Source organism: Cololabis saira, chromosome 8 (assembly GCF_033807715.1).
Source record: "Cololabis saira isolate AMF1-May2022 chromosome 8, fColSai1.1, whole genome shotgun sequence".
Taxonomy (NCBI): Eukaryota; Metazoa; Chordata; class Actinopteri; order Beloniformes; family Belonidae; genus Cololabis; species Cololabis saira.
In genome coordinates this window covers 28,016,456-28,043,171 of record NC_084594.1, presented here as the reverse complement: position 1 = coordinate 28,043,171, position 26,716 = coordinate 28,016,456, and the positions used below count along the sequence as shown (strand labels likewise).

The 26,716-nt window shown below is 39.7% G+C and overlaps 1 protein-coding gene across 4 annotated transcripts in view; it reads left to right on the top strand.

Moving 5' to 3' along the window:
* dip2bb (disco-interacting protein 2 homolog Bb) overlaps positions 1–26,716 on the top strand; it is a 48,629-nt gene that overhangs the window by 5,126 nt on the left and 16,787 nt on the right. For 2 of the 4 annotated variants that reach the window (XM_061727569.1, XM_061727566.1), the window contains exons 2-7: positions 16,603–16,674; positions 18,222–18,371; positions 25,615–25,740; positions 25,843–26,157; positions 26,344–26,490; positions 26,662–26,679. In XM_061727569.1, the coding sequence (XP_061583553.1) occupies positions 16,603–16,674; positions 18,222–18,371; positions 25,615–25,740; positions 25,843–26,157; positions 26,344–26,490; positions 26,662–26,679 (828 nt within the window). The remainder of the gene's footprint in view (positions 1–16,602; positions 16,675–18,221; positions 18,372–25,614; positions 25,741–25,842; positions 26,158–26,343; positions 26,491–26,661; positions 26,680–26,716) is intronic. The other 2 variants (XM_061727570.1, XM_061727568.1) reach the window with 1 other exon arrangement.

Sequence of the window (26,716 nt, the reverse complement as noted above, 5' to 3'; positions counted from 1 at the left end):
GCGAGAGAAAGAGGGAAATGAGAGATTATAGTCCTGCCTGGGTATCTCAATCTAGGTCACAGAGCATCAGGGGGCAACATGCCTGGCTCATTTAGCCTGTGAATCATTCGCGGCGAGGGTTGCTGCTGGGGATCATCGTTCGCTGTATTTTTTTTTTGTTTCCGCTCCATAAAAATAAATAAAACACTTTCATAGAGAATAAAACCGAGGATGAATCCAAAACCTGCTATGCATTAGTCCATCTCTCCCCAAATCCCACGTGTGCTCTGCTAAGGTCACTCTTTACTGAAATGAAAATCTTTGTCATTCCAATATCTTAGTTGGTCGAACCTTAACATTGCATGGTGGTTTGAATCACAATCCCGTGCACAGATTTGGCTGAGCGCCTGTGATTTATGCATAAGCTGCAGACATCAGAGGCTGCAAAAAGACATGTGCTACAAAGACAAACGTGCACACTTTTTTTTTCCTTGAAATTGCTCTGGTTTTATTTTGAAAGGTCAGTTCGGAATGGGTGAATGGTATGTGAAACCTTATTCAGGATGTTTGTCTGCTTTTGGTTTGTGAGCATGCTTCTGTTTACAAAATAAATGACACCTCCTCCGTGTGTCCAGTGAGCATTGTCCTAATTGTGTCACAAGCAATCAGACGCAAGAGCGGTTTGAAAACTACTGTCTTTAATGTACCGGTATCTATTTAATAGAACAATTTGTAACACTAAGCCAAATTTCTGTAATCCGTGATAAGCGATCATCATACCCTTCTTTGATTTGAGCACACTGTAGTTACCGTGATGGCGGACAAATTGGTCAGGGACTATTTTTAGATATTTACAGCAGCTCCAGGGTGTATGTTAGAGCGATTCAAAATAAAGTTCAAACACTGTCCATGGTACTATAACACCTAAAAGACACTTTTAATACACAGAACATTGGCGATTATGATGGCAACAGATCGGAGGAGGACATGTATCAAAAATGTGTCCAACCGGAAGTCAAACTCAGACCACATGGCATGTGACCCCACCACGTCGGAACTGGGTTATTGGACAATATGGGAGTGTGGATCCTTGACCCTCAGGGGTATATAAGATTTTTTCAGAAAAGATTAGTTTCACCTTAATACATTTATATTTGTTTGAAGCACTTTCTTGATAAAAGGACGGAAAAAATTCAGCTATTTTTTCCCTTGCTCAGTCATTATGTGTGTACACATGTTTTGCTAAGCTCACAGCTGGATTTATTTGTCTGTGTATGCAACCGTATCATTGACATTGAAGTTTATATAGTTCGTCAGCTGTTGCAGAGGAGCTGTTCTCTGACCACAGCTTCTTTTACTTCACATAAAACCTTATGTTTCTCATTTAATTATGAAAACAGACCCCTGGGTTGAAAACACTGCACGCACACAACCACACACAGTGCACTGAAGCTTGGAGTTCAAAATAGCTGAATTATTTAGATGAGACTAGAGTGCACACCTGCACACAGACCCACAGTCAACTGGTTAGCTGAGTCCTCTCACTTTCATGCTCAATGTGAAGCTCGGGTTTTCTCTCAAACTGTTTTGTCTTTAAGTTGCATTTTACGATGCTCGCTGGTAATTTGTTATCGGGCTTTCTCTGAATTGTTTGTGGTTCTTACTTAAACAGCCTGCAACTAAAAGTAGCACAGCTCAAAAGAAGTGCCACAACGTGGGTGGCTGAGAGACAGTAGTAAGTGGTGCTTAGGTCACATGCACTGTTCACTGAAATATTAAATAGTGCCAAGTGAAAGAAGATAAAGACAAGCGAGCCCACTGATATGTAATCCCTATGTCTTTATAGCTCAAATGGTATTTTATCCATCATTACAAACCAATCTCACTCCTTAATATTTGGTTTTGAACCACTGGTTGGGTAAGTTAACAAGAGTTTTAAGATGACAAGCAGCTTTCATTTGCCAGGATATTCTATGGGCTGGGCGATATGGACCAAAAGTCATATCTCGATATTTTCTAGCTGAATGGCGATACTCAATATATATCGATATTTTGTCTGTGCCATAATTGGGGTTTCCCCCAAAGCATTATAGCATAGCATCTCTGTTAGCTTCATGTTTTCTGAGGCAAACCCTTAAAAAAACAGTCAGTTTTAATACAAAGCCTCGTGCCAAATGTCACAGAGGTACCTTTATTACAGAGGTCTGCACAATATCAAAATGTATAAAACAAATGAAATAAAAGTAAACTTCCTGCATATATAGAATAAAAATGCTTCTTGAATAAAATAAAAAAAATATCCCTTTCCTGCATAACAATTAAATTATTAAAGCTGCAAGCAGCGATGAACGGGCCCTCGCACTCACGGCCACCGCCCCCCATAAGCATATCAGAAATGACACCACCCACGACTCTCTATGTCAAAACATTCAAAAGTTATAGCAGAAAAAAGGGACAACCAATCAGAAGAAGGGGCGGGGCTAATTCAGGCCAATGAAGGTCAAGGACTCAATACAGCGTCCAATGACACCACCCACGACTTCCTATGTCAAACCATTCAAAAGTTATAGCAGAAAAAAGGGACAACCAATCAGAAGAAGGGGCGGGGCTAATTCAGGCCAATGAAGGTCAAGGACTCATTACAGAGTCCCATGACACCACCCACGACTCTCTATGTCAAAACATTCAAATGTTATAGCAGGAAATAGGGACAACCAATCAGAAGAAGGGGCGGGGCTAATTTTCGCCAATTATGGTCAAAGACTCAATACCGAGTCCCATGACACCACCCACGACTCTTTATGTCAAACCTTTCAAAAGTTATGGCAGAGAAAAGTATTCTAGTGGGCGCTGTTGAGCCGTTAGGCCACGCCCATTAATGCAAACCATGAAATAGCAAATGTATCGACAGGCCTGGCTTTTCTTTAAGTTGCGACATGATACAGGTGTGTACCGATTTTTGTTCATGTACGTCAAACCGTATTATGGGGCTTGAGGCGCAAAGTTTTTTCTGTCTGAACCAATCGGATGAAGGGTGGGCGCGCTTTTTGCCGTCTAGCATCGCCACGGTAACACTTTTGAAAGAGAAAAGTAATGCGTGGTGTCGGAGGATGGAGACGCACGTTTTGATGTATAACACACCTGGGTGCACGTTACGTTCGGGCCGTATTAATGACCGAAGAAATGGCATAAATTGCGCCAAAATTACACGATTAATTCAAAATGTTCAAAATGGCCGACTTCCTGTTCGGTTTCGGCCATGGCGCCAAGAGACTTTTCTTTAAGTTGTGACATGATACAGGTGTGTACCGATTTTGGTGCATGTACGTCAAACCGTATTGTGGGGCTTGAGGCACAAAGTTTTCTAGGGGGCGCTGTTGAGCCATTAGGTCCCGCCCATTAATGCAAACCATTAAATATCAAATTTTTCACCAGGCCTGGCTCAGTGTTTCGAGAGGAGGTAGTAAAACGTTAATACCTGAAGCAACAGCAGGACTGGTGTCATCACCATCACCACCTTTGAACAGCCAATATGCTTACAGTGTTTTTTCATACACGTATAGTTCATACAGGAAGATAGTGTAGCCTTTGTCTCACTTGATTTGGCCTTGTATTCATATACATACTAATTGAATGATTATAGGCTATCCCATTTGTTGCCCAAATAAATAATTTCAAAATCAGTAAATAATTAAAATCAGTACTCGAGTTGTAAAAAAAAAGAAATCAGGGGGGATGGTGGATTTTATCATATGGGGACAGATAATTGTGCTGATTACAAATAATATAATATATTACAAATAATAGCAGTGATCAAAACACCTGCAGAAATACTGCAGGAATGACATAGCAGCAGTTAAATGCAGCCTTCTGTAAGCTTTAAATATCCACTGGGATTACATCAAATACATCAAAACACAACAATAAAAACACTTTTCTGAACTTATCAATATGACTCTGTCCTTCACAGGATAAGTAAAATTGATCACTGCAAAAACTCTAAATCTTAACAAGAATATTTGTCTTATTTCTAGTTAAAATGTCTCATTTTAGTAAAAAAATCTCATTACACTTAAAACAAGACTCATCACTGGAAAAAACAACAATTTTCACCTGTTTCAAGTAGATTTTCACTTGTAATAAGTAGAAAAATCTGCATGTGGAACAAGATTGTTTTGCTTGTAATGAGAAGATAAATCTTGTCCCATTGGCAGATTTTTCTACTTATTTCAAGTGAACATTTACTTGAAACAGGTGAAAATTGTCAAATAAGTTATTTTTCTGGTGTTATTTTTCTGGTGATGACTCTAAGTGTTGAAATAGCAGTAAAACCACATTCATTGATGAAATGACATAAGGGATGGAAAGGAGGGATGGCAGTTTTACAGGGGGATGATTTGGACCGTTTTTATTTCAGGGGGGAAATCCCCCTCATCCCCCCTCAACTCGAGTACTGATTATAATAAAGTGTCTTATAAATCAATAATTTTAAAATCTCAATCCTTATTTTTATTTAACGGCCAGGGTTTATAGGCTGCATATTTACACTGTGTAGCCTGAAAGTGAACTGCAACTTACGTGCGGACGCATCTTTGCTGTGGAGGGGGCTGAATAAATCAACCAATTTTTGACATTTGGCCGTGTCTTCCTCCAGCGCCTTTTTTTTCTCTCTCCCTCTCGGCACCGCCTTGTCGAGGCAAAACCTCATTTTAACTCTCCCTCGCTGTGGAAACAGCCCCTGCTTGTAATAATGGCTGCAGCTCGAGCGGCAGAGCTGGTGGTGGGCGTGGTTTCAGCAGCGGAGGAGACCGAGGGGTGGTATGCATTTTGGTGACGTAAAGAAAATGCACCAATCTTAACGGCTCACAGAGACCACGTGACACTGGGGGACTCTGTAAGGGTGGGGGCGAGCAGATCTTGCAGATTTTCATAGGGATTTCATCTTTTCTGTGTTGGCAGGCTGAGGGGAGACCACTTTAAATATGTTAAAACAAGAAAACACATGTTTTTCATAATAGGTCCCTCTTTAAAGATTTTCTAACAGTGTAGTTTGTTATGAACGTCAGAGATGTAGTTATAACACTGCATACTTGTGAATAATTATAAACATTGAAAAACGTACTTTTATATGAAAATAACCAGAAACAGATAGCTATAACATGGTATTTATATACTGCTTTAATGAACATTATTTTTATAGCCTATAAGCTATAAATATTATTTTTCTATTTTAATAAAATTAAATGTTTTTCTCTCATTTCAATTAAAACAAATAGGAATATTATCGGTTTTAATGACAATTATTGTACATCACAGCTAATTGTAAAATACATTGATTCAATTCGATTATATACAGGAATTACAGGCTATGATAATAATAGAAAAGAAAGAAAAATGACTCAAACAAAAAAAAAACAGTGAGTGAGACAGGCAAGACAGCGACAACCAATGCAAGTGGGATGTCAACAGTGTATACATATTTCAAAACACAGACAACAACTTCTGAGCAAGTGGTTTGTTGAGCAGATATTGGAATTAATCTCAGATATTTGCATGAGGTCACTCTCACTCTCAACTAAATAAATAAATAAATATATATATATAAATACAACAACACACCCCTCTCCTCTTAAAATAAATTCAAATAAACAATCAAACTTATTTCCTTATACAATTTATACAAAAACCATATGTCTTTGTAAAAGAGCATAATACAAAGTCTTTCAGAATAAATGTACGTATTTTTAACGTGTGACAGCATCCTGTATCATAACTACATCTCTGCCGTTTGTACAAACCAAACTGTGTGGAAATCGGGTAAAGAGTCTGAGAGTTATGAATGATTGTAGTCCGGGAGAAACCTTGCTCAGTAGAAATGATGAACTAAGACGCAAATAATGCCCTGTCCAAGATGGCGGCCGCATCGATCGGCGCCCGGTCCAAGATGGCGGCCGCGCCCCACCCCCCCTCCCCCGAAGAGCTGCGCGCGCATTCCAAACTGCACTCATCCCCCCACCTTCCCCCCGCGGGAGCTCAACCCCTCCCCTCCCCTCCCAGTGCTGCTTGCAGCAGTCTTCTCAGCTGCAGCAGTCCTGCTGGATCTGACTGAGACACAGTCTGATCACACATAAATATTCATTTAAAATCACGTCTAATGATTAGGTTTATCAAAATCACAGGACATTTTCAAAATACAGTAAACAATATACTTATGAAGTCCCATATGTCTATGACATTTATTGACAAAGACATAGCTTTTTACGTTATTAGTTCATTTTTTTAATTTTTAGAGTGACCAAGTTTTTCAAAAACAATATGTTACAGTGTATGATTTTTTACTCCTGTTGTAAGCTATCTGAAACTGTCATTTGATTTTCCTTACACAAAATCTTTGATTTTTAATTAATATTTTTCCAGAAATACAGAGTGACATAAAAATGCCAATTCCTTTCAAGAAATAACCACGATACGCGACACAGTCAACAAGGAACCTACTGCCAATCAAATGTGTCAATTTCATTAAGATTGGATAAACCAAACAGCAACTAAAGCACATAATTTGATGAAAAATGTATACCTGACCAAAAGGTGGCGCTATGGAGTTCATCCAAGATTGTCATATCCACTTGTTCAGAATGCAAGCCCGATTAAATGTATTGAATTTGGGTTCATTCTGACCAATTATGTTTAAGTTACAACAACTTTTATGTTCATGGCGAGACCCCGAAATTTGACAACCTCTGACAGCGACGCCCTTTGACACAAACTTACAGTTTTCTCTGTCACTCATCGTCAATGCCTTACCTATTATCTCACCAACTTTGAGATCAAGAAACTGATCTCGTTTGGAGCACAGATGCAAACTAGAAGACATGACAATTCCTGGTGCCAACAGGTGGCGCTACAACCGATCCTGAATATTCCACCACATATGTCTTCAGGCTCAGCCTACAATCATGCACATACGTTTTCGACCACATCAAATCATGTATTGCTGAATTACAGCCAATTGATGTTTGATGGCGAAGCTTAAAAATGACCTCAAACTTCAGCGGATCACTACGGTCACGCCCTCTGGCAGAAACTTAAAAGCTTCGCAATTTAGCGTCGGCCATGTGTCTAGATTGTACAAACCAAGTTGTGAGCCAATTCGATAAAATCTCTAGGAGGAGTTCGTTAAAGTACGAGGCCTAGAAATGATCAGAATTCATGAAAAATGACATTTTCTGTTCAAAATGACGGACTTCCTGTGTAACTTAGAGCATGGGTCCAAGAGACTTTTTTGTAACTCTTTGTCTGATATAATAGACACATAAAGGTCATAGCTGTAAGTCGAACCATATTGTGGGGCTCGTCAAAAAACATAAAATAGGTGGCGCTATAGAGCCCATTCTTGTGGACCCATGCCTGTCGCCCATAAAATACGTAATTTTACGCGACTCTGGAAGCGTGTGCAAAATTTGGTGAGTTTTCCAGCATTTTAAGGCCTCCAAAAAGGCAATTTATTTACGGCGAGAATAATAATAATAATAATAATAAACATCACAGATACAATAGGGTCCTCGCACTTTCAGTGCTCGGGCCCTAAAAATACACTGTGCAATTAATACAATGTAGACAGTAACTGGCAGACTTTTCCACTGAGGTTGACAGTTCAACCACAAAACATTTGTGCAAATCTCAAATAAAACATTCAAGTCAATTTGTCACAAAATAAGCTATATCAAAATCATAAAAAAAAAAAAAAAAAAAATCTCGATATAAATGATATTGTCTCGTACCATATCACATTTGAAAATATATCGATATATATTAAAATCTCGATATATCGCCCAGCCCTAATCTCACGTCTTACTTTCTTTATTGCTTCCTGGTGAATTTAATGGGTCATGTTGTATCATTACTTGGTCCTGCACCTAATGTTCCCGCAGGCATCATCACCATGAGTCTGGTTGCTATGGACACGGCCCACGTGGTCACTGCCCATACACACACGCACTTTTTCACCTTGTGAATTTTCCATAAACACTTTTCAGATTAAAACTAAAACCAGCATATTAGGATTAATGACCTGTGTGACTGAGAACCTACAGCCGCTCTTGTACAGCAGGACAGTTAAATGCTGTCCTAAGCTGTTAAAACCATTACAGAAGAAACACAAGGCCTCTGCTGCCCCAAATGTGATGGGGAATTATAGCTGTTGCTTGGCTACATTTTGTGTATTTTTCTCATAAATCGAAGAGATCCTATGAGTGCATTGAGGTTATATTTTTAAATCAATCTATGAGGCCCGGAAAAATGAACAGTTTTGTGTGTTTTTTATTTTACTTTATTGGTAGTTGTCCTCAGCTGGCTTGAACTGCTATTTGAGGTATGAACCATAAATGGATCCATGTTTAAAATCCACTGTTTATTTCTGTAGCCATAGATCTTCCAAAGCCTGGTTCAGCTGTGGTATTTACTCTTGGCCAGACTCCAGAGGAAAACCTCACAGCGAATTATGTAGTACATTTTTGACAGTTTGTGTTGATGAAGACTGCCTGGCGTTGTCTTGGTTTCTGGAGGATCAGGGTCATATTTCCAGAGGCAGCACTGGGTCAGTGGGTAGAATATGTTCATCGCTCCCCAGCCCAGCCATGTGTCGAAGGTCCTATGTGTTTGGAGCATATACCTTTCTGTCTCTTTGGACTTACGTGGCCATTTAACACCTGAACAGTTGTAGTCCTGACAGTTCCACTTCTTCTGCAGTTAGGTAACCAGTGCATGCAGTTAAGAGATCAGACAGGTTTTACACAAATCCCAGAGTTCAATCCCATTATTTGAACCTAAATAGCTTCACTTCAACAACAGTTACACCATTCTCCAGTCTCAGCAAAAAAGTTGGAGTTGGAGTGAAGGTTTTTCATGGCAGAAATGGCAGAAAGCCAGTTAAGTTGGGTTGTCCTGTATCAGCTCAACTGGAATGTCCTGAAAATGTCCTGTACCCAAATACATCCTGAGTTATTCAATCTGAGTCCAGCCTGGATGGCGTTCAGATCTTGCATTAGCGCTGGCTATTTGTGATTGGATCTCCTCGGATGTAGTTTAATGCAAGGTCTCAACAGGGTTAGAGATAAAGTCTAAAAAGCACCCTTTCCGGTGCAACTACCGGCGTGTCTGTCATTAGCATCTCAGCTCTGTCTTCCGTAGGCTGCGCCTTTTTTGGATTTGTTGTTTTAGTTTCGCACTAACAACTTCAGAGGGTATCACTACTTATTTTCCAGAAAATGCAGCAAGTTGGGGAAAAGAAAAGACAAAAAATTCTTCTTTTTGTATTTTCTTGTTATTTTTCTATTTATTTTAGTTAAAAAACGGAACTTTATAAATACGTTTGACTTCACTGTGGCTGTGAGCATTTGCCCACTAAGCATTTCATGACATGGCTTTATCTCAGTCTGTATCATCTGTCACCATTTTCCCCAGAGTCACCAGGTAGTTTGTTTGCCATAATCGTGGAGATCCAATCACATGTTCACATAGCAACTTCTCCGAACACTGAAGTGCACGTGTCTTTTGTCAGGTGTGTGAGCCACTCCTTCATTCATTCTGTCAGTTGCAGACCGACAGAAGGAGAAACGAAACAACGGCTTCCCTTCACTTACCTCTCTGCACTTATTTGCCTTTCTGCTGATGGCGTGGAGGAAATCATTATTCACTCTGTTACCTGAGTTGGCCGCACCCTGCATGCTGCTCGCAGAGGGAGAATCATTTTAGGCCTGCAGATAAAATAGGTGTGTGTGTGTGTGTGTGTGTAAAGGATTTAGTCTTTTGTTAAACTTTTTTTTCACTCCAGATTGGTTGTAATACCAGTTTCGTTGTCTGAGATACTAAACATACCTAAAAGAATACTCTCTCTGAGGAAAATAACGACGGTGCACATTCACAGTATACTGTTTTCCTGTTAAGACATAAAATAACCTACACATATTTAAGTTTCAACAAATAAAATTATAAGATTATACAGTGTTCTCCAGCCTGAATGACAAGTTGATTTTGAAGGAAATATTCATGAAACACAAGTCTGGACATTGTTTTCCCCTGTGATACAAAGAATCCCTCCTCTGGATTTGCAACTGATTTAAAAGAATCAGGACCCATCAATATATAAGAAAATGCCTCTGATTGCATTTGGATGTATATAAAACCAATTAGAGAAATGAAGCATGTGATGTAAGCAGAGCGACAGTTAGACAAGCGTCAACAAAATGCATCCAGAAGGGAGTTCAGAAGGGTGGGAACGCCGCTGAATGACTGTTGATGGTTGTACAGTGAAAACCCGTTGATCCAACGTGTTATTATCAGTTCTGTCACCATCTTGTTTGTTTTGAATAGTGGCTCTTGGACTGCATGAGCACATCAACTTAATGTTGTACTTACTCAACTTAACGGTTACAGTGAAAACCCGTTGATCCAACGTGTTATTATCAGTTCTGTCACCATCTTGTTTGTTTTGAATGGTGGCTCTTGGACTGCATGAGCACATCAACTTAAAGTTGAAGAAAAACAGTACGTACTGAAGTACGGTACTTAAAGCATCTCTGTGGGTCCTTCACTAACCCATAAGTTAACGGGAAAAGGAACAGGAAAAACGTGAGGGGACCCTTCAGAATGGCCTGCATTCATATATTGCTTTTTACTTTTACTTCACTATGTACAGGTAACACACTAATGTTTTGCTCTTGTCCATATGGAATATAATGTTAAAGCATTTACTGCGTTGGTTGAAGAAAGCCTCTGAGTCATGAGCTAATAACATCAACAAAAGCCACCTGCAGTCAGAGTTGGTCTGACCTGGAGGAGGAGTACTGGAGGTGTGGGTTAAAAAGACTTTGACTTGTAAAAGAAACAAAAAACATTTTGAATTGGGTATTTATGGAAAGTATAAACCACCAAAAAGAGATCCCAGAGCTCAAAAAAAGTTTAGATATTTCAAACTGTATATATATGGATTTTGGACACCCAACAAAGATGACTCCAGAGGAACCACAGAATAACTAATTGATAAAGAAGCCAAAAATAAAAATGAGTTATGATGTTTATTGCAGTATATAACGCAGCATAACGTCAAGGTTTACTGACGGCAGCAGCTCAACAGGCTTGGTAGACAAAGATCCTGAACATCAAAGTAAATCTGCCTTCGAGAGACTTCAAACGTCTGAACAAAGAGAATCGACATTTGGCTTTACTCAGTCAGAGCACAGGCCGTAACTCAGCAGAGATGCTGTGGACTGACTCCAGTGAACTCATTCACATTACACATCATAAGAATGTGAGCGATCTGAAGCAGGTCCTGTCAGAAAAGATGGTCTAAATGTAGTTTTAAAGAGCGTGTAGGTCCGAAGTGAAGGGCTTTACCACGCTACAGTCTGTCCTCTCTGTATACTTGACAAAGATAAAGGCCCAGAGAGCATCTACCTAACATAAACAGTATTTCTTATTTCCACATTCAACTATAAACCATTTCAGACTGTTGGTTGGTCCGGGACATCTGTTCCTGTGAGTGAACTTTTGGTTGAGTTAGTTGCTAAATAAACAACGGCCCCCTTGAAAATAATAAAATTCTTTCTCTGCATTTAACCCATTTTCTAGTTGAACTAGTAGCAGTGGGCTGCCATTTGCACGGGGAGCAGTGAGGGTTAAGGGCCTTGCTCAGGGGCCCAAAGTGGTTGACCTCGGTTGCAATCCAGGGGCTTGAACCTGGGACCTCCAGACTCCAACCCTCCTCTGCCACCACTCCCCAGTCTCCATCTACATCGAAAAAGACGGGTTGTGGGGGGGTTACAATGCCATAGAGGGGAAACCATGTTTCATTTTTACTCTTATCACGTCTTCTGTTGCGATGACTGACTTGGATTTTTTTTTTTTTTTACCTTGTCTGCACAAATATTAATGATTGATACCATGAAGGTAGAAACCAAAGGTATATATATGTCCATTATTACTATATTTAATATATATACATATATATACGCATACATATGCATACACATACATAAATATACACATACAAACCCAGTGATTTTTTTTTTTTTTTTTTTGGGGGGGTGGGGGGGGGGGGGGGGGTGACGACATCCACTGCCAATCCAGGAAGCAGGAACACACGGAGACACACGTCAAGCACTGGAAATCTGCAACAAAAAACCACAAACAAAACACGAAACCGGCACGGAGCCGACCAAAACACGTACAGCAATCGACCCAAATCTTGAGATCTGATCGCAGTCTGAGCTAAGCTACCGCTACCGCTACCTAACCCCAAAAACTACAGAGCCAGCATGCAGGTGAACAAGCCAGTGTGTATGTCTATGTATGTGTATGCGTGTATGTATGTGATCATGCGTGTGTGTGTGTGTGTGTGTGTGTGTGTGTGTGTGTGTGTGTGTGTGTGTGTGTGTGTGTGTATGCGTACGTGTGTGTGTGTACATGTCTTTGTGGCTATGTGTGTGTGTATGTATATGTTTGTGTGGCTGTGTATGTGTGTGTGTGTGTGTGTGTGTGTGTGTGTGTGTGTGTGTGTGTGTGTGTGTGTGTGTGTGTGTGTGTGTGTGTGTGTGTGTGTGTGTAATAAACCAAACAAAGCTCCACCTGAAGTGTATCTATAGTGGGGGAGGGGGGGGGAGCAACCCCGCCACCCGCGAGACCAGAGGCCGACACGGAAGAACCCGGAAACCCAGGCCACCGGCAACCCCACAGAGGGGAGATATATTGGATATTTGACGTCAAGAAGATCTGACTCGCACGTCTTTGTATGAAACCTGTGGAATTTTTGTCAAGCAGGTGTTGACACGGATTAAACTCTTCTCTTCAGAGAGCAATTGAGTGTAACATGATGAGGCTGAGTAAGACAGAGAGAGAGGGGGAGAGCAGAGATGGACAACTAATTACTATTCGCACTGGGTGCCTGTAAGGAAAAAGAAGAGAGAGCAGTCTTAGCAGAATTTAAATAATCTCAAGGTTGAAGGTGTGAGTGTCAAACCAGGATGAAATGTGAAGTTCAACTCTGAAATGACTTGATCATGACCTCCACCATTAGGGACAGACTTGACCAGATCAGTGGGAGAAACGAGTGAAGCCCTCTCCTCCCTGGTAGAGCTGTGGTTTGCCTCTTAAGCAGATTTCGTCCACTGTAAATCTGCTTTGTACATTGTGAACAAGCAGGTGCTGATTCTTGTTTTTCTTTGTTGTAGTCATTTTTTGAATCAAGATGCTCCCAAATGCATTACATAAATTAATTTTGCTCTTTATTTTCTTACTCCATTTTGGACATTTTCGCTTGTCAGTTCCAGTCCAACACCAAGATGAAGTGCAACTGTTTTTACCTGTAGTTCACTGAGAAAATGCACTCTGTCAAGAGTTTTTTTTTTTCTTTTGAGGTTTAACCCTTCTTCCCCATCTGCTGAGGTCTGATGACTTCACCTTTCATACATAAAAACAGATGAAGTCCAAATCATCCAGATGGAAGAGTGATTACTTTGAGTTTCATTTAATGCCATGCCAGCCCCTCCCCCATCACAGGCTCCATCCCTCTCTCTCAGGCCTTCTGCAGAGAAACTGCCTGTTCACATAAGCTAAAAATAAATCATGTGACTGAAAACGGCCAACTGCACTGTTCATGCATTACTTATGGAAGTGTTTGCTTTTCTTCCTCTTTCCTGCAGAAAAAAAAAGCTCCAGAGTCCCAGAGTTGACATAATGTTAAAGTGGGCTCTCAGGCGATGTCCTCCAAGCAAGAGCTTCCTTACGATTCTCCAGGACTTGTGTCCATAGACTGGTGCTTTTTCTTCTTGTGTGTAATTTGTTAGGCATTTAGGATCTGTGATATATCTCAGCATGTTATGACTGAAGCTAGTTTTACTTGTCAAACTTAGTGGAACGAAAAAAAAGGGGGTTTGGTTTGGTTTGGTTAACCTTGAAATTTTAAAGCAGTCTTGAGATTTTAGATGGATTTATGCAGCCCTCAAGGTGATATCTTTTCCAGGGACATCTATGCATTTTTCAATGCAAAGACAATACAAAAGCAGATCCTGCACACATCACAAAGGCATTTCTGAGAAGAAGGTGCAGGTTCTGGACTGGCCTGCCTGCAGTCTTGACCTTTCCACAATACAGAATAAGTGCATGAAATTGAATGAATAACTGGACATATCAACAACTGCAACGCTTTATAGCTTACTTTCTTAAACGGTTTAACGATTTTTAATTATGGCAGCATTAAAAAATGGCTTTGAGCCAATATAAATTAAGCTAACAATACAACAAAACATTTAATTGATTAAATCCATTACATATGCGAGTTAAAGCTTGTATTCTACAATTACTTTTCCCAAAAGCATTTCAAGTTTTACCGGCTGTTCACCTGTGATAGAAATAGTAAGAAAGGAAAAGAACAATATATGGGTACAGAAATTGTGAACAATAGCTGTGTTTGGACATCTCGTCTTAGTTGGGTTGAGACTTTAAATAATTAAATCTCTTTATGGCTCAACTATACAGGACTGTCTCAAAAAATTTGAATATTGTGATAAAGTCCTTTATTTTCTGTAATGCAAAAATGTCATACATTCTGGATTCATTAAAAATCAACTGAAATATTGCAAGCCTTTTATTATTTTAATATTGCTGATCATGGCTTACAGTTTAAGAAAACTCAAATATCCTATCTCAAAAAATTAGAATATTCTGGGAATCTTAATCTTAAACTGTAAGCCATAATCAGCAATATTAAAATAATAAAAGGCTTGCAATATTTCAGTTGATTTGTAATGAATCCAGAATGTATGACATTTTTGTTTTTTTTTATTGCATTACAGAAAATAAAGAACTTTATCACAATATTCTAATTTTCTGAGACAGTCCTGTAGGTTGGTAAACAGCAAATCAAATGATTTAACTTTGAACTAATCATATTTTGTAATGTCAGCCATGGCACATGGTAATTATGTTTTACAGCTGTGAAGTTGTGATAATCCTAAATGATGGCTAGTTGTTTTGACTCATTCTTATATTGTTGTTTTGCTTGATTAGTGAAAACTACATCCTCTTCATGTACAGTAGCTGCATGGCCAGCAGTTCCCACGTGTTTATAAGGATGTGAGAAAATCCTTCTTTGTCCTTTAGTGAAACCATGAAAAGGAGACAACAGGGTCTCCCAGCTTTCAATCTTTCACTTCTGTGTTTATTAGCAGACTGATTTTTACTCAGCAAACAAAGCTTTGAGCTGTCTTAAATGATAACATTGCAGAGCAGGGACTGATTCTCAGAATCAATAAAGTGACAAGTGTGTATATACAGGACTGTCTCAGAAAATTAGAATATTGTGATAAAGTTCTTTATTTTCTGTAATGCAATTTAAAAAACAAAAATGTCATACATTCTGGATTCATTACAAATCAACTGAAATATTGCAAGCCTTTTATTATTTTAATATTGCTGATTATGGTTTACAGTTTAAGATTAAGATTCCCAGAATATTCTAATTTTTTGAGATAGGATATTTGAGTTTTCTTAAGCTGTAAGCCATGATCAGCAATATTAAAATAATAAAAGGCTTGCAATATTTCAGTTGATTTGTAAAGAATCCAGAATGTATGACATTTTTGCATTACAGAAAATAAAGGAATTTATCACAATATTCTAATTTTTTGAGACAGTCCTGTACATAAAACCACCATCAAATTGACAGATGATTGTCTGTATATGTGTGTGTATACTGTAGATACATAGACAGGCACTCACACACCCATGTAGATATGGTGATAACAGGTTGTGTTGCTGACCCAGATGACCTTTGACAGTCGGCCACTCACGGTCTAACCTAATGAACCGTCTCCATTCACACCTACTGGAAATGTACGCTCTGCAGATGGATTCTTAGTGCATCTGAAAATCTGACAGCTTTGCCCACAGAGGAGTTTGGCACAGACCGTGTCAGGCGTCGGGGCTGCTAGAGAGCTGATTGAGCCTGTGCTGGGCCTGGTGGAGGTGCAGATGGGCTGTCAGCAGGAATGATTGAAGGGGGTGTTGAAGGGACATTTTGCCTGCCCACCTCTTGACTCAGGTTCTTCACAGTTGTCCAAACTCATGTTTCCTCCTCCTCTGTATTTTGGATCCACCATCACTCACCTTTACCTTTCCGCAAAGTCTTTATCCTGTATTTCCGCTCTATCTGTGTGTCTCCCACCTTTCTTGTCCTCAGCTTTATTTCCTCTCAGTGTCTCTGAATCATCTTGTCCCTTGCCCACGCTTCCGACGTGTCCACATTTAGTCCTATTTGGTTGCCACATTTGTGAGCCACATATTTGACGCCCGCAGCCATCTCTGGAGATTACTGCAATGCTGTGTGCATCCATCCGTTTTCATCCTCTTCCTAACTGAGTTTACCTTTCTGTGACTCTCCTCTCCCCTGATCACAGCTATTATCTTTGAACACATGGCTCCTTTTCAGTTACGTCAGAGAAAAATCCAAAAGTTTCTCACTGAAATAAAATGTTTTAGATCAGAGCTGTGGGTGAGCTGAATTATCTTTTTTTGCTATTTTATGAGCCTATACTGCATCATTCCTAATATTTTGGTTTTGTTTCAAAGGTGACATCACACAGAAGGGCTATGAGAAGAAAAGAACCAAACTCCTGGCTCCCTTCATAATCCAGCCTCCAGGTAAGGACTTTTTCTTAACCTGGTCTTTCCTCATCTCCAGAACGCCTTCTCCTGCAACTTTTGAACTCAGTGAAAAGTGAAAAATAAGCAAAAGATCTGACGAACTTCAACAAATAAAAAATTGTCATGGCTCGACTTAAAAAATCAGCTGGTTATTGTTTCGTACTTACCAAAAGAATTGGGTCAAAAAGGGATAACAGTAGTTAGGGTTACGCATGTGTGTGGGGAGCAAAGGTTAGCCGGTGTGTTCTGATCCCGGAGAAGAGCCACCTTGCTGTAAATTTGTCAAAAATGTTTATTGGTGGCGATAGGACAGAATTGTCCAACTTGTCTGTGAATGCAGATTGGGTCCAGTGTTCATGCTGAATGTGTTGAGTGGACAGTGACTGAACCATGAGGTATGTTTTATTTACATCATGTGGCAATGTGTGTTTTATTTACCAGTATAAGAAAAGGCAGCCATATTTAGAAAAGTAAGCCAACAGGGACCACTCCACCAAATACCCAGAACTACATCCACATCTACCGAAGTTTCATTTTAAAAGATGAATCTTTTGTTACATTCATACATAGTATCTCATGCTACTGTAGCACGTTCAGTTGTTGTAAACAGACGGTTTTTGATGCATTGAAGATCCCAATTCAGTTTGTAAATGCTGAATTTAGAAATAGATTTAGAAAAGACGATGTAGTCGCTCACAGTCGCTTCAGGAATCTCTCTTCTAAACCACGACCTTTCCTGATATGCCCAGCTTGTATCATTCATCTATAACCAAAAGAAAACAAAAGGAGGCAAGCTTTAATGTAAGTGTAAACGGCGTTTTTGGTGGTGTGGACAGAGTTATCATCTGATATGGATTTGAAACACTAGTGTGGATGAAGAACTGTTTTGTTTTAAAATGGCATTTTAAAATGAAACCACCAAAGTATGGGCGTAGTCTCAAATACCCCGGGACTTGATTTAAGGAACACATTTCCTCTGAGGTAAGGTGCAAAGTACCTTAAGTAAATTAAGAACCATCTCTTCTCACTGTAGTGTTGGAGCTAGTACGTTTTTTAATGCTGTGTGCAATCAGTATACTGTACATTTACCTTTTTTCTTTTAACATCTAGAAATACAAAGAATTCATAAACAAATTATTCCTCTTCTGGGAACTGATCAAACGAGGATGTAGATCCAGGTCTACAAAGAATTTGTATTGTATGAATTGTTCAAATATATGATCAGTGCATAAAAGAATTGAAATCCCAAACATGTATTAGATTTTCTGCGGTGACTAAAGTAATTCTATCTCCTCACCTGCTGAAAGTTCGGTCTTTTTCAGAAAAGGGGTCCGTTGGACCAGTAAGCCCACTTGATGGTGGTGCCACAGGGTCTTGAAGTACCTCTGTGCAGAATAAACAGTTACAGTAATAACAGTAACAATAAAAGATCTTCCTATTCTTGAAACAGAGATTGTGTTCACATAAATGTCCACTAACATTCTCAGAAAGTATCTGGGGAAAGCTTTTTGTGCTAAAGAACATTTCTTGTGTTTGTTTGACAGTGGCGCCTCCTCACAATGACGTCCAGCCTCCTGTTGCTCCCAGTTCCTCCAGCCACGCCCCTCCTCCTGCCAGCTCATCCCGGTATCGTGAACGTCGCTCCCGCAGAACACATCGGACTGGGGGAACCAGGGATGACCGCTACAGATCAGGTCAGATCAGCAAGAAGTCCTTCATCAATAGCCTCTGATATCAAGGGGGGCAAAATTTGTCCTGTATCACTTGTTCCTTGAACGTAAACCACATCCAATCGGCCTACGTCTGTTTTTACCTGTTGAGCCAATGTGTTTACAAGCCCAGACTCTGGGCTGTCTCGAGGGGACCAATTATGCAAAGTTTTATTGGAAGTGTGTTTGCGTGTGCGTACGAGAGGCTGAAAGAGACAGAAAAACACTGCAGTGTTGCAGCTAGGAAGCACCTCAGGAGACACATTCACATTATTGTGCCAAAACCTGGGCGAGGTAGCGCCGGAATCGATGCAGTAATGATAAAGCCAGACTTTTATCTAAAGTCTGATTCATCTGATTCAAGTAAGGATATTTACCATCTTTTAAATTTGGCTAAATTGTTCTTTTGCTCACATTTGCTACTCACTTACAATAAAATAACAGTTTACACTGCAAGTTTGATCATAGTTTACTCTTCATACTTTTCAACAGCCCCATGAAGTGTAAAGTCATTTGATATCTCTGCCCGGGAATCTTTAGTATCATTGCATTCATTTTGATTCTCATTGTTTATTTGATTAAATTTAGAATTATATTGTTTTTTCAAAATCTATTCACTACAACTCTTGAGTCAATACGTTTCATTCTTTATAGGTCTTAAACCAATGTGTATTCTTAGTTTATAGAGATACAATCAAAAACATAAAAAAAAATGAATTGATTACAATGCCAAAATTGTTTTTGATAAATCAAATTACAGTGACCCGTCTGTAGCAATGTTTTTCAATAAAGAATATTAAAATTCCAAGGGAAATGAAAGCATAAATACAATTAGGATATTTATGTTAATATAAGAAATAAATCTTTCTGCTGATGTGATCAATGCGTACGCCTTTGTATCGCAGAGACACTTTATAAAACTATGGTATTATTACTACATGACGTGTGTGAAATCAGAGCCCAGCATAACTACGTAATAAACACTTCTTTAAAAATGTTCCTAAGGTAGTTTCCTAAAGCGCTGCAGCCTCTTTTATAACTCCGGCATGTATGGTCAGCTGTTCTTCTTTAGCAGTTGGGTAAGGTAAGAAAAGGGATTATGGCTTTTTAAAGCCTGATTCATGCTTCTACGTAGCAACTACGCACACATATCTATGTCCTTGTTGGCGTTTATGCTTTGTCATCGTTGATAGTGTGTCTTTGTAATTCCATCACCAGATGCTAGCTGGCGGTCCAGGCTCTTTTCTACAGCGTTGTAGCTTTTCAGTGCTGAGCTTCCTTTAGTTTACGTCTTAAGCCTGATTTATGGTTCTGCGTTAAACCAATGCAGAGCCTAAGCCGTTGCCGTGACGCCATCGTGAGCGCTAGTTGATACTTTGTTTAGCTTCCAGCTTTTCCGGTCACAGTGAATCAAAGAGATAAGGACAACTATTGTGCAAAAAACCAAAACAACCAAAAAAAAAAAAAATCACACACACACGAAGAAAAGAGCGCTGAAAGTTCACTACTGCTTCACGAACCGGAACTGGAAATGCGTTGCTACCAAGCGAACCAATCACAGCCCTCTCGGTCTGCGTTGGGTCCGTGTCGCCTCGACGCGTAGCTACATTTTTGGGGAGGTGCACGTCAGGCTACGGCGTAGGCTACGGAGAGCCTCCCGCGTAGCCGCGTACCCTACAGCGTAGGCTCTGCGTTGATTTAACGCAGAACCATAATTCAGCCTTTACTCAGACAGAGCAACGGCGCAGATAAAGCATATGTTATGATGTGAGTTTGATAAAAGGTGAGCTTGCGTTCTTTTTACCGACACTGCAGCAATCCAATTTATGAATAACAATGCTACCAAGAGGAATCGATCACGTTTGTTGCAGTCCTCGTCAACCTGACCTGTAGTTACACTTGTAGAGAGGTCAATCACTGACAGCAGGAGGGGTTGTGCTTGTGCACAGGAAGTGTGAAAGAGGTGGGGTCATGGGAGAGTTCATGATGGGGCGTGCTTTCCCTGAGATCACTGGAGGAAGGGAGGAGCTAGCCCTTCATGTTTGATTGATTTTTCGTCTTAAACATCGACATGACATCGTTGTTCTGTGGCTCTGTGAATAAACATGGACATGTGGACTTTTTCCGCGTAGCTCAGTTTTCAGATGTTTCAACCACATCAGTATCTGTCATTTTTGCATGCAGATGTAACAACACCTTGCCTAGCTACAGATGAATATGTTTTCAGTTTGTAGTCAGCACCAGATACAGCAGCTACATGTTGCAGCTCTGATAGCTGAATACCAGACCACTGTGGCCTGTGTGCAGGATATATTGTATCTTGGTAGGATATAAACCCTTGATTAAACACAAGCGCGTCATTAACTTTTCTAACTCAACCATGAATCAAGAAATCCTAAAAACACAAAGTTGAAGACCGTTTCTATGTTGGTGAAAAAAAGGTCTCCTTTTGCTAGTCTACAGCTTTCTGTATAACAGTCATGGAAAGCTATGATGACAAACTTGGCCTCAGCGGTTTAATCTTAATTCTCCATTGTCAGCTGCGCTGTATAACAACAGATATTGAGAGAAAAAAGATCATGGATGTTGTTTTATTTTCATCCACCTTCAGAATTTCCTGGAAATGTGGGAGCAGCTGGACATTTAAGACATTCAACGTGTTTAAGTCCTGGCAGCTGACGCAACCAAGAGTTCAGCAGTAGACGAGTAGAATACAAAGTGTACCCACTTCACTGCAGAAAACACTGGCTGCATTCCCCTCTCATCGTTTTTTTTGTTGTTTTGTTTTTTTCCTCTGCATATTGATCTCCATCAAACTAACGGCGTGCCAACCACTTCATAAACATCACTCTTCAGTTCCCTCAGTTGTCATCATTGACAAACTGCCACGGTGATTTCAGCTCTCATTTTACTTCTTGCAGCGTACAGCTTGTTGGCTCAGGCACTGGCAATGCCATTGCAGCTTGCTGGCAACGCCAGTCGCATGCAATAAGTACGTATAAGAGAAGTGCATGTAACTATCACAGAAACAAACAGAAAAGCAAAAAAGGTGAAAATTTACTTAGGTGAAATAACTGGATGTGTTTTTAGCAGCCCCCCCAGCTTCCACAGATGACTGGTGGTCTTCACATTAATCTTATTTAATATCATAATGTACCAAAAACATTTACCAATAAATACTTCTTCAGTAAACACTCAAATGAAAGGTCCAGGAGTTCATGACAGTTTTTTATTTAAATGAATAAATTTGAATAAAGTTGTGTATACATATATGTATGTATATATATATATATATATATATATATATATATATATATATAATATATATATATATATATATATATATATATATATATATATATATATATATATATATATATATATATATACACAAACGCAAGGAAAGTTTATTTGTGTAGCACATTTCATGTTAAAAACAAAGTGCTTTACATAAAAAAATTGTTTAAAAGCACAAATTTAAGGGCCCTCGAGTGGATTGAACGGGAGCCAATTACCTTGCCCTCGTGCAGGCAGCACAGGTTCAAATCCTGGCCTGTCGCTCTTTCCTGAGTCCTGAGTATCCTCCCCTCTCTCTATACCGATTTCCTGTCCACCTACTTTGAATAAATGCCACCAGTGCCAATTTTTTTTTCTTTTTAAAAAAAAAAAAGCAAAAAATTAAAGACAGAGAGACATAAGTTAAGAATAAATAAATGAGAGTTAAAATGAGAGTTTCAGTAGGCCTGATGCATTCTGGGAGTTTGTTTCACAGGTGAGGAGCATAAATGCTGCCTCACCGTGTTTGGTTCTGACTTTGGGTACAGAAAGTAGCCGTGACCCTGATGATCTGAGGGTTCTGCTTCGTTCATAATGGCCCAGGAGATCAGAGATGTATTTTCCCTCAAACCATTCAGAGAGTTATAAACCATAAGCAGGATTTTAAAATCTATTCTGTGACAGACTGGAAGCCAGTGTAAAGTGAACTGGAGTGAACTGGAGTTTATGGTCTTAGTGAGGACTCGTGCAGCAGGGTTCTTAACTAATTGCAGCTATTTGATGGATTTTTGCTGTCTTAATGTGGCTGTTAAAATTCAGGTCTGAGTCCAGAACCACTCCCAGATTTCTGGAAAACTTATCTGAGACCAGTAATTCAGTCTTTTGTGTACGACGGAGTATTAGGGCCAAACTAAGACAAAAAAAAAAAAGGAAATTACGAAAATAAAGTCGTAGAATTACCAGAATAAAGTCATAATGTTGTGAGAATAAAGTTGTAATATTACGAGAATAAAGTCGTAATATATAATAAATATAACTTCACAAGATGCTCAATATTCCTCATTTTAACACAGGGAGAAGATGCTCTTCCTTTTAGAGTTCTCATAAATTACCACTTTATTCTCGTAATATTACGTCTTTATTCTCATAAATTACCACTTTATTCTCATAAATTACCTCTTTATCCTTGTAATGTTACGACTTTATTCTCGTAATGTTACGACTTTATTCTCGTAATGTTACGACTTTATTCTCATAATATTACGACTTTATTCTATTACGACTTTATTCTCGCAACATTATGACTTTATTCACCTAATTTTACGTTTATATTATGACTTTATTCTCGTAATTTCAATTTTTTTTTTGTCTTAGTTTGGCCCTAATACTCGTCGTATTTGTGAGATGTGAACCAAACACTTAAAAAATATCTGGATATTTTTTTACACTTTGGAAGATTTTTTTAACAAAGTTTTATGGGATCCATCTGTGTATACATAGCTGTATACATACATGTTTTTGTAACCTGCAGAGAAACTGACAAACAAGCAAAAGGTAAAAAAAGAAAAAAATGCATAGGAGTGTTCATCAATTCAGGGACTACATGGCAACCCCAATTTATTTCTTTTTAACTAATTTATTTATTTATTTGATCTGGCATCCAAGTACAGTATTGTCTAATTTCTAATGCTTCTTTCCCTGCATATTTACCTTATTATGTCCTACTAGATCATATTTGCAGCACTAAACCAGAGTAACACAGATGTAAGATGATAAACGGTTCGTACTATTTGTCTACTTGTGTCAGCATTGATTGGAGCTGAAGTCAGAACATAACATAACATACACCCTACTGTGCTTTTTGCCGTGGAGACAGCCATCATCCTCCCGGACATGTGTAAAGAGTCAGCCTCTCGTGACGCTCGACTATGAAGGAAGACTTCAGCACATTATGACAAAGGATGATCTAGCCTTTAGCAATCTGTTCAGCAGAATGGCAGTTATGTAATTATGGTCCCCGCTGCTGCTGTGTAGTGAGCTGTGCTTGATGATTTATTTAATTCTGTTGATGTTTGAACAAAAATGATTTTCACTGCAATATTCCACCTTTTTTTTCCCTCTTAAATAAGTCTTACACGTTATGGTGAATTACCTGAACGACTTGCTGTTCACATGGTGCTTTTTAAGGCCCCTGTGGATGTCTTCAAGTGAAAGTACGTCTGTGTTTATTGCTGTGTGCATTTGCGTGTGTAGGCATGTGAGTGGGCTAATACTCAGCTTTGTTCTTTCCTTTTGCTTTCTTCCATCAGAAGGAAAACCTTATCATCTTCTGGGGATGTTTCCTCCGACTCCTCTTAAGATTTTAACAAAATCCGACCGTAAAGAATTCAGCCAGCCGTTAGCAACTGTGCAGCTTCTAGTTACTGAAAACAAACCAAGGTTTTCCGTCAAATCAGAATGGGCTGATGTGCTTTTACAGGCATGAACTGATTATTGAACAATCATAATGTCAAAAAAATGACTGTTTCCTTCTTTGTGCCTATCAGACAATCACGGAGAACTTGTCCAAGTGATCTTTCTGTAGGAAAGGCAGTCAAGAAGGCTTTGGTTTATTTTGTTTTATGGCTGCACTCTAAGACATGCATATGGCCATCACTGCCTTGCATTAAAATGGTCTGACATGTAAAAAAATAATTGCTGCTAAAAATCTTGCGCCTTACACAACCGTCTACAGAACCATCTAATTCAAAGGGAGAGGTTCAGCTGCAATGAGCATCCCCCGGGACATGCAAGCAAGTCCACCGAGTTTCCCTGTGGGGATTCAGTGATGGAGTTGTGTCACCACTAATGCGCTCCTTGCTCAGCAATCACCGCTGGTGGGTTTGAATGCATCTGCAGCACAGTGAGGCCAAGACTTTTGGACAATGGCCTGGTGACAAGAGGGACAGCAAAGAAGTCAATACTCTCTCTCAAAAGAAAAGAAAAGACTGGTGTAAAGTTAATTTATCTGGCTGTTTAGGAAATCGGATAGGTGATTTATTCACAGAAGATATAGTGAGTGTAACTATCCTACATCATGACGGCATTGAAACATACTTAAAACTCAACATTTCAGTTGCTTCTAATCTACTGTAAGAGACTGGGACATTTTCATTTCTACCTAAAAACACTCACATTAATAAAGAATATTTTCAAAATGTCCCCCAACAGAAGCTTCTCATAAGTCATAATATGTGCATTTTTCATCGTGATGGAGCCCCATGTCACAAGGCAAAAGTGATAAAGACGGCTCAGAGATCATGGCATTGGTATGTTGGATCTGTGGCTAGGAAACTTCTCGGGTCTGAAGCCTATCAACAACCTTCGCAAAGCCTCATAAAGTGGATGGACAACAATTTAATTACACATTATGATCAACTTTGGACATTGCTACAGCAGAAATGGACCTCCCTCAGTTAGCATGCCAGACAAACTGTTTGATGCAGAAGCATTGAAAAAAACAGTGTTAATATTACCTATTTTATTAAATCTTATATATTTGTCAATATAATAATTTGAATCTTACAAAAAAAATAAATAAAATGTCACTCAGTATAAAACATATAAAAATATGAAGTAGCAAAGTTTGAAAAAAAACAAAACAGAATTTGGCCACAACCATACAGGTGGAGACATTGAGGGTTGAAATATCAGCCTTCCCAACAGTTTCTCTTGTTGGGATCCTTTATTCCCCAGTTTTCCAATCTTCTAGTACTATACAAAAAAAAACAGTTAATAAAGCCAGTTTGAAACTAAATACCTCACTTTAGGAGTTCAGAAATGTCTAATTTCATGTTGACACCATTTTAAAACAATTCTTTTTATGTTTTTCATTTTGTTGCTCTGATTGGCAGTTAGTCATCAGGACAAGGTTGTCTCTAACATCAATTTTTGTTGTCGTCCGTCAATGCAGATATCCACTCTGAGGCGGTACAAGCTGCCCTGGCTAAACATAAAGAGGAAAAAATGGCCCTTCCCATGCCTACCAAACGGAGGTCCACTTGTGTGCAGAGTCCCATCGAAACTCGCACGCCACCAGGTAGGATATTGAAAAATTCAACAATCCCAGTGTCCTCCTGTCCTGTGATGATGCTGCAGCAACAGGGTACAGGATACTAATACTGTGTTTCTTCACATTCAGACTCCTCATCGGGTTCTGAAGATGAATCGTCAACACGTAGACAATCTTCAGGGCTCGCTCCTCCTGTGGTCAACCCCAGCTTGCAGAGCCCAGACTCGTGGATCAGCCGCACCGCCCAGGGATCCTCCACCTCCTCCTCAGCCTCCTCCACATTGTCCCACGGAGAGGCGAAACCACATCCCCAAGCTCAGCCCCAGCCTCAGTACAAGCCTCAGTACCAGCCTCTGTATCAGCCTCAGCTGCAGCCTCAGCACCCGCCGCACGAGCAGAGCCGCACTGCAGCAGTGACGGACATGCTGGCTCACAGTCGCATTGGTAAAACATTAAAGGACACTAAGTTTATCATGCATTCACTCAGCAGTTTCTAGATATCCTGAGGACGTATTCTCCTGATGATCTGTCTGAAATCAATCAATGAAAGGATTTACAGCCAGTAAAAGAATATTAAAACTAAAGTAGCAGCAAGGTGAGAACTTCAGAACATTACTGTTTTCCCCACAGCCCCTGCGCAGAACATGCACCCCCCACCTGATGTGACCGCGGTGGCCCCTCCATCCAGAGGCCCGCGGGTGGACCTGCCCTCCAACGCCACCGTCCGAGGGATGAGCAAAGGGCAGGCCCGCTCAAGCATGATGGAGACGGCAGACGGTAACGGCTCTTAGTTCGTGTATCGCTGCACAAGCTTGTTTCTGACTTCTCTTTCTTCAAGTAAATGTTGACGCCTGTCCAGACTCAACTTTATTATTAATAAGGGCTTAATGCCTTTCTTTTCTTCTCAATCTTTTCTATCCTGTCATGTTTATTTTTTCTCACTGATAGGAAGAAGTAATATGCAGAGTAAGGAAACTCCTTTCAGTATTTAGTGTCCACGGCC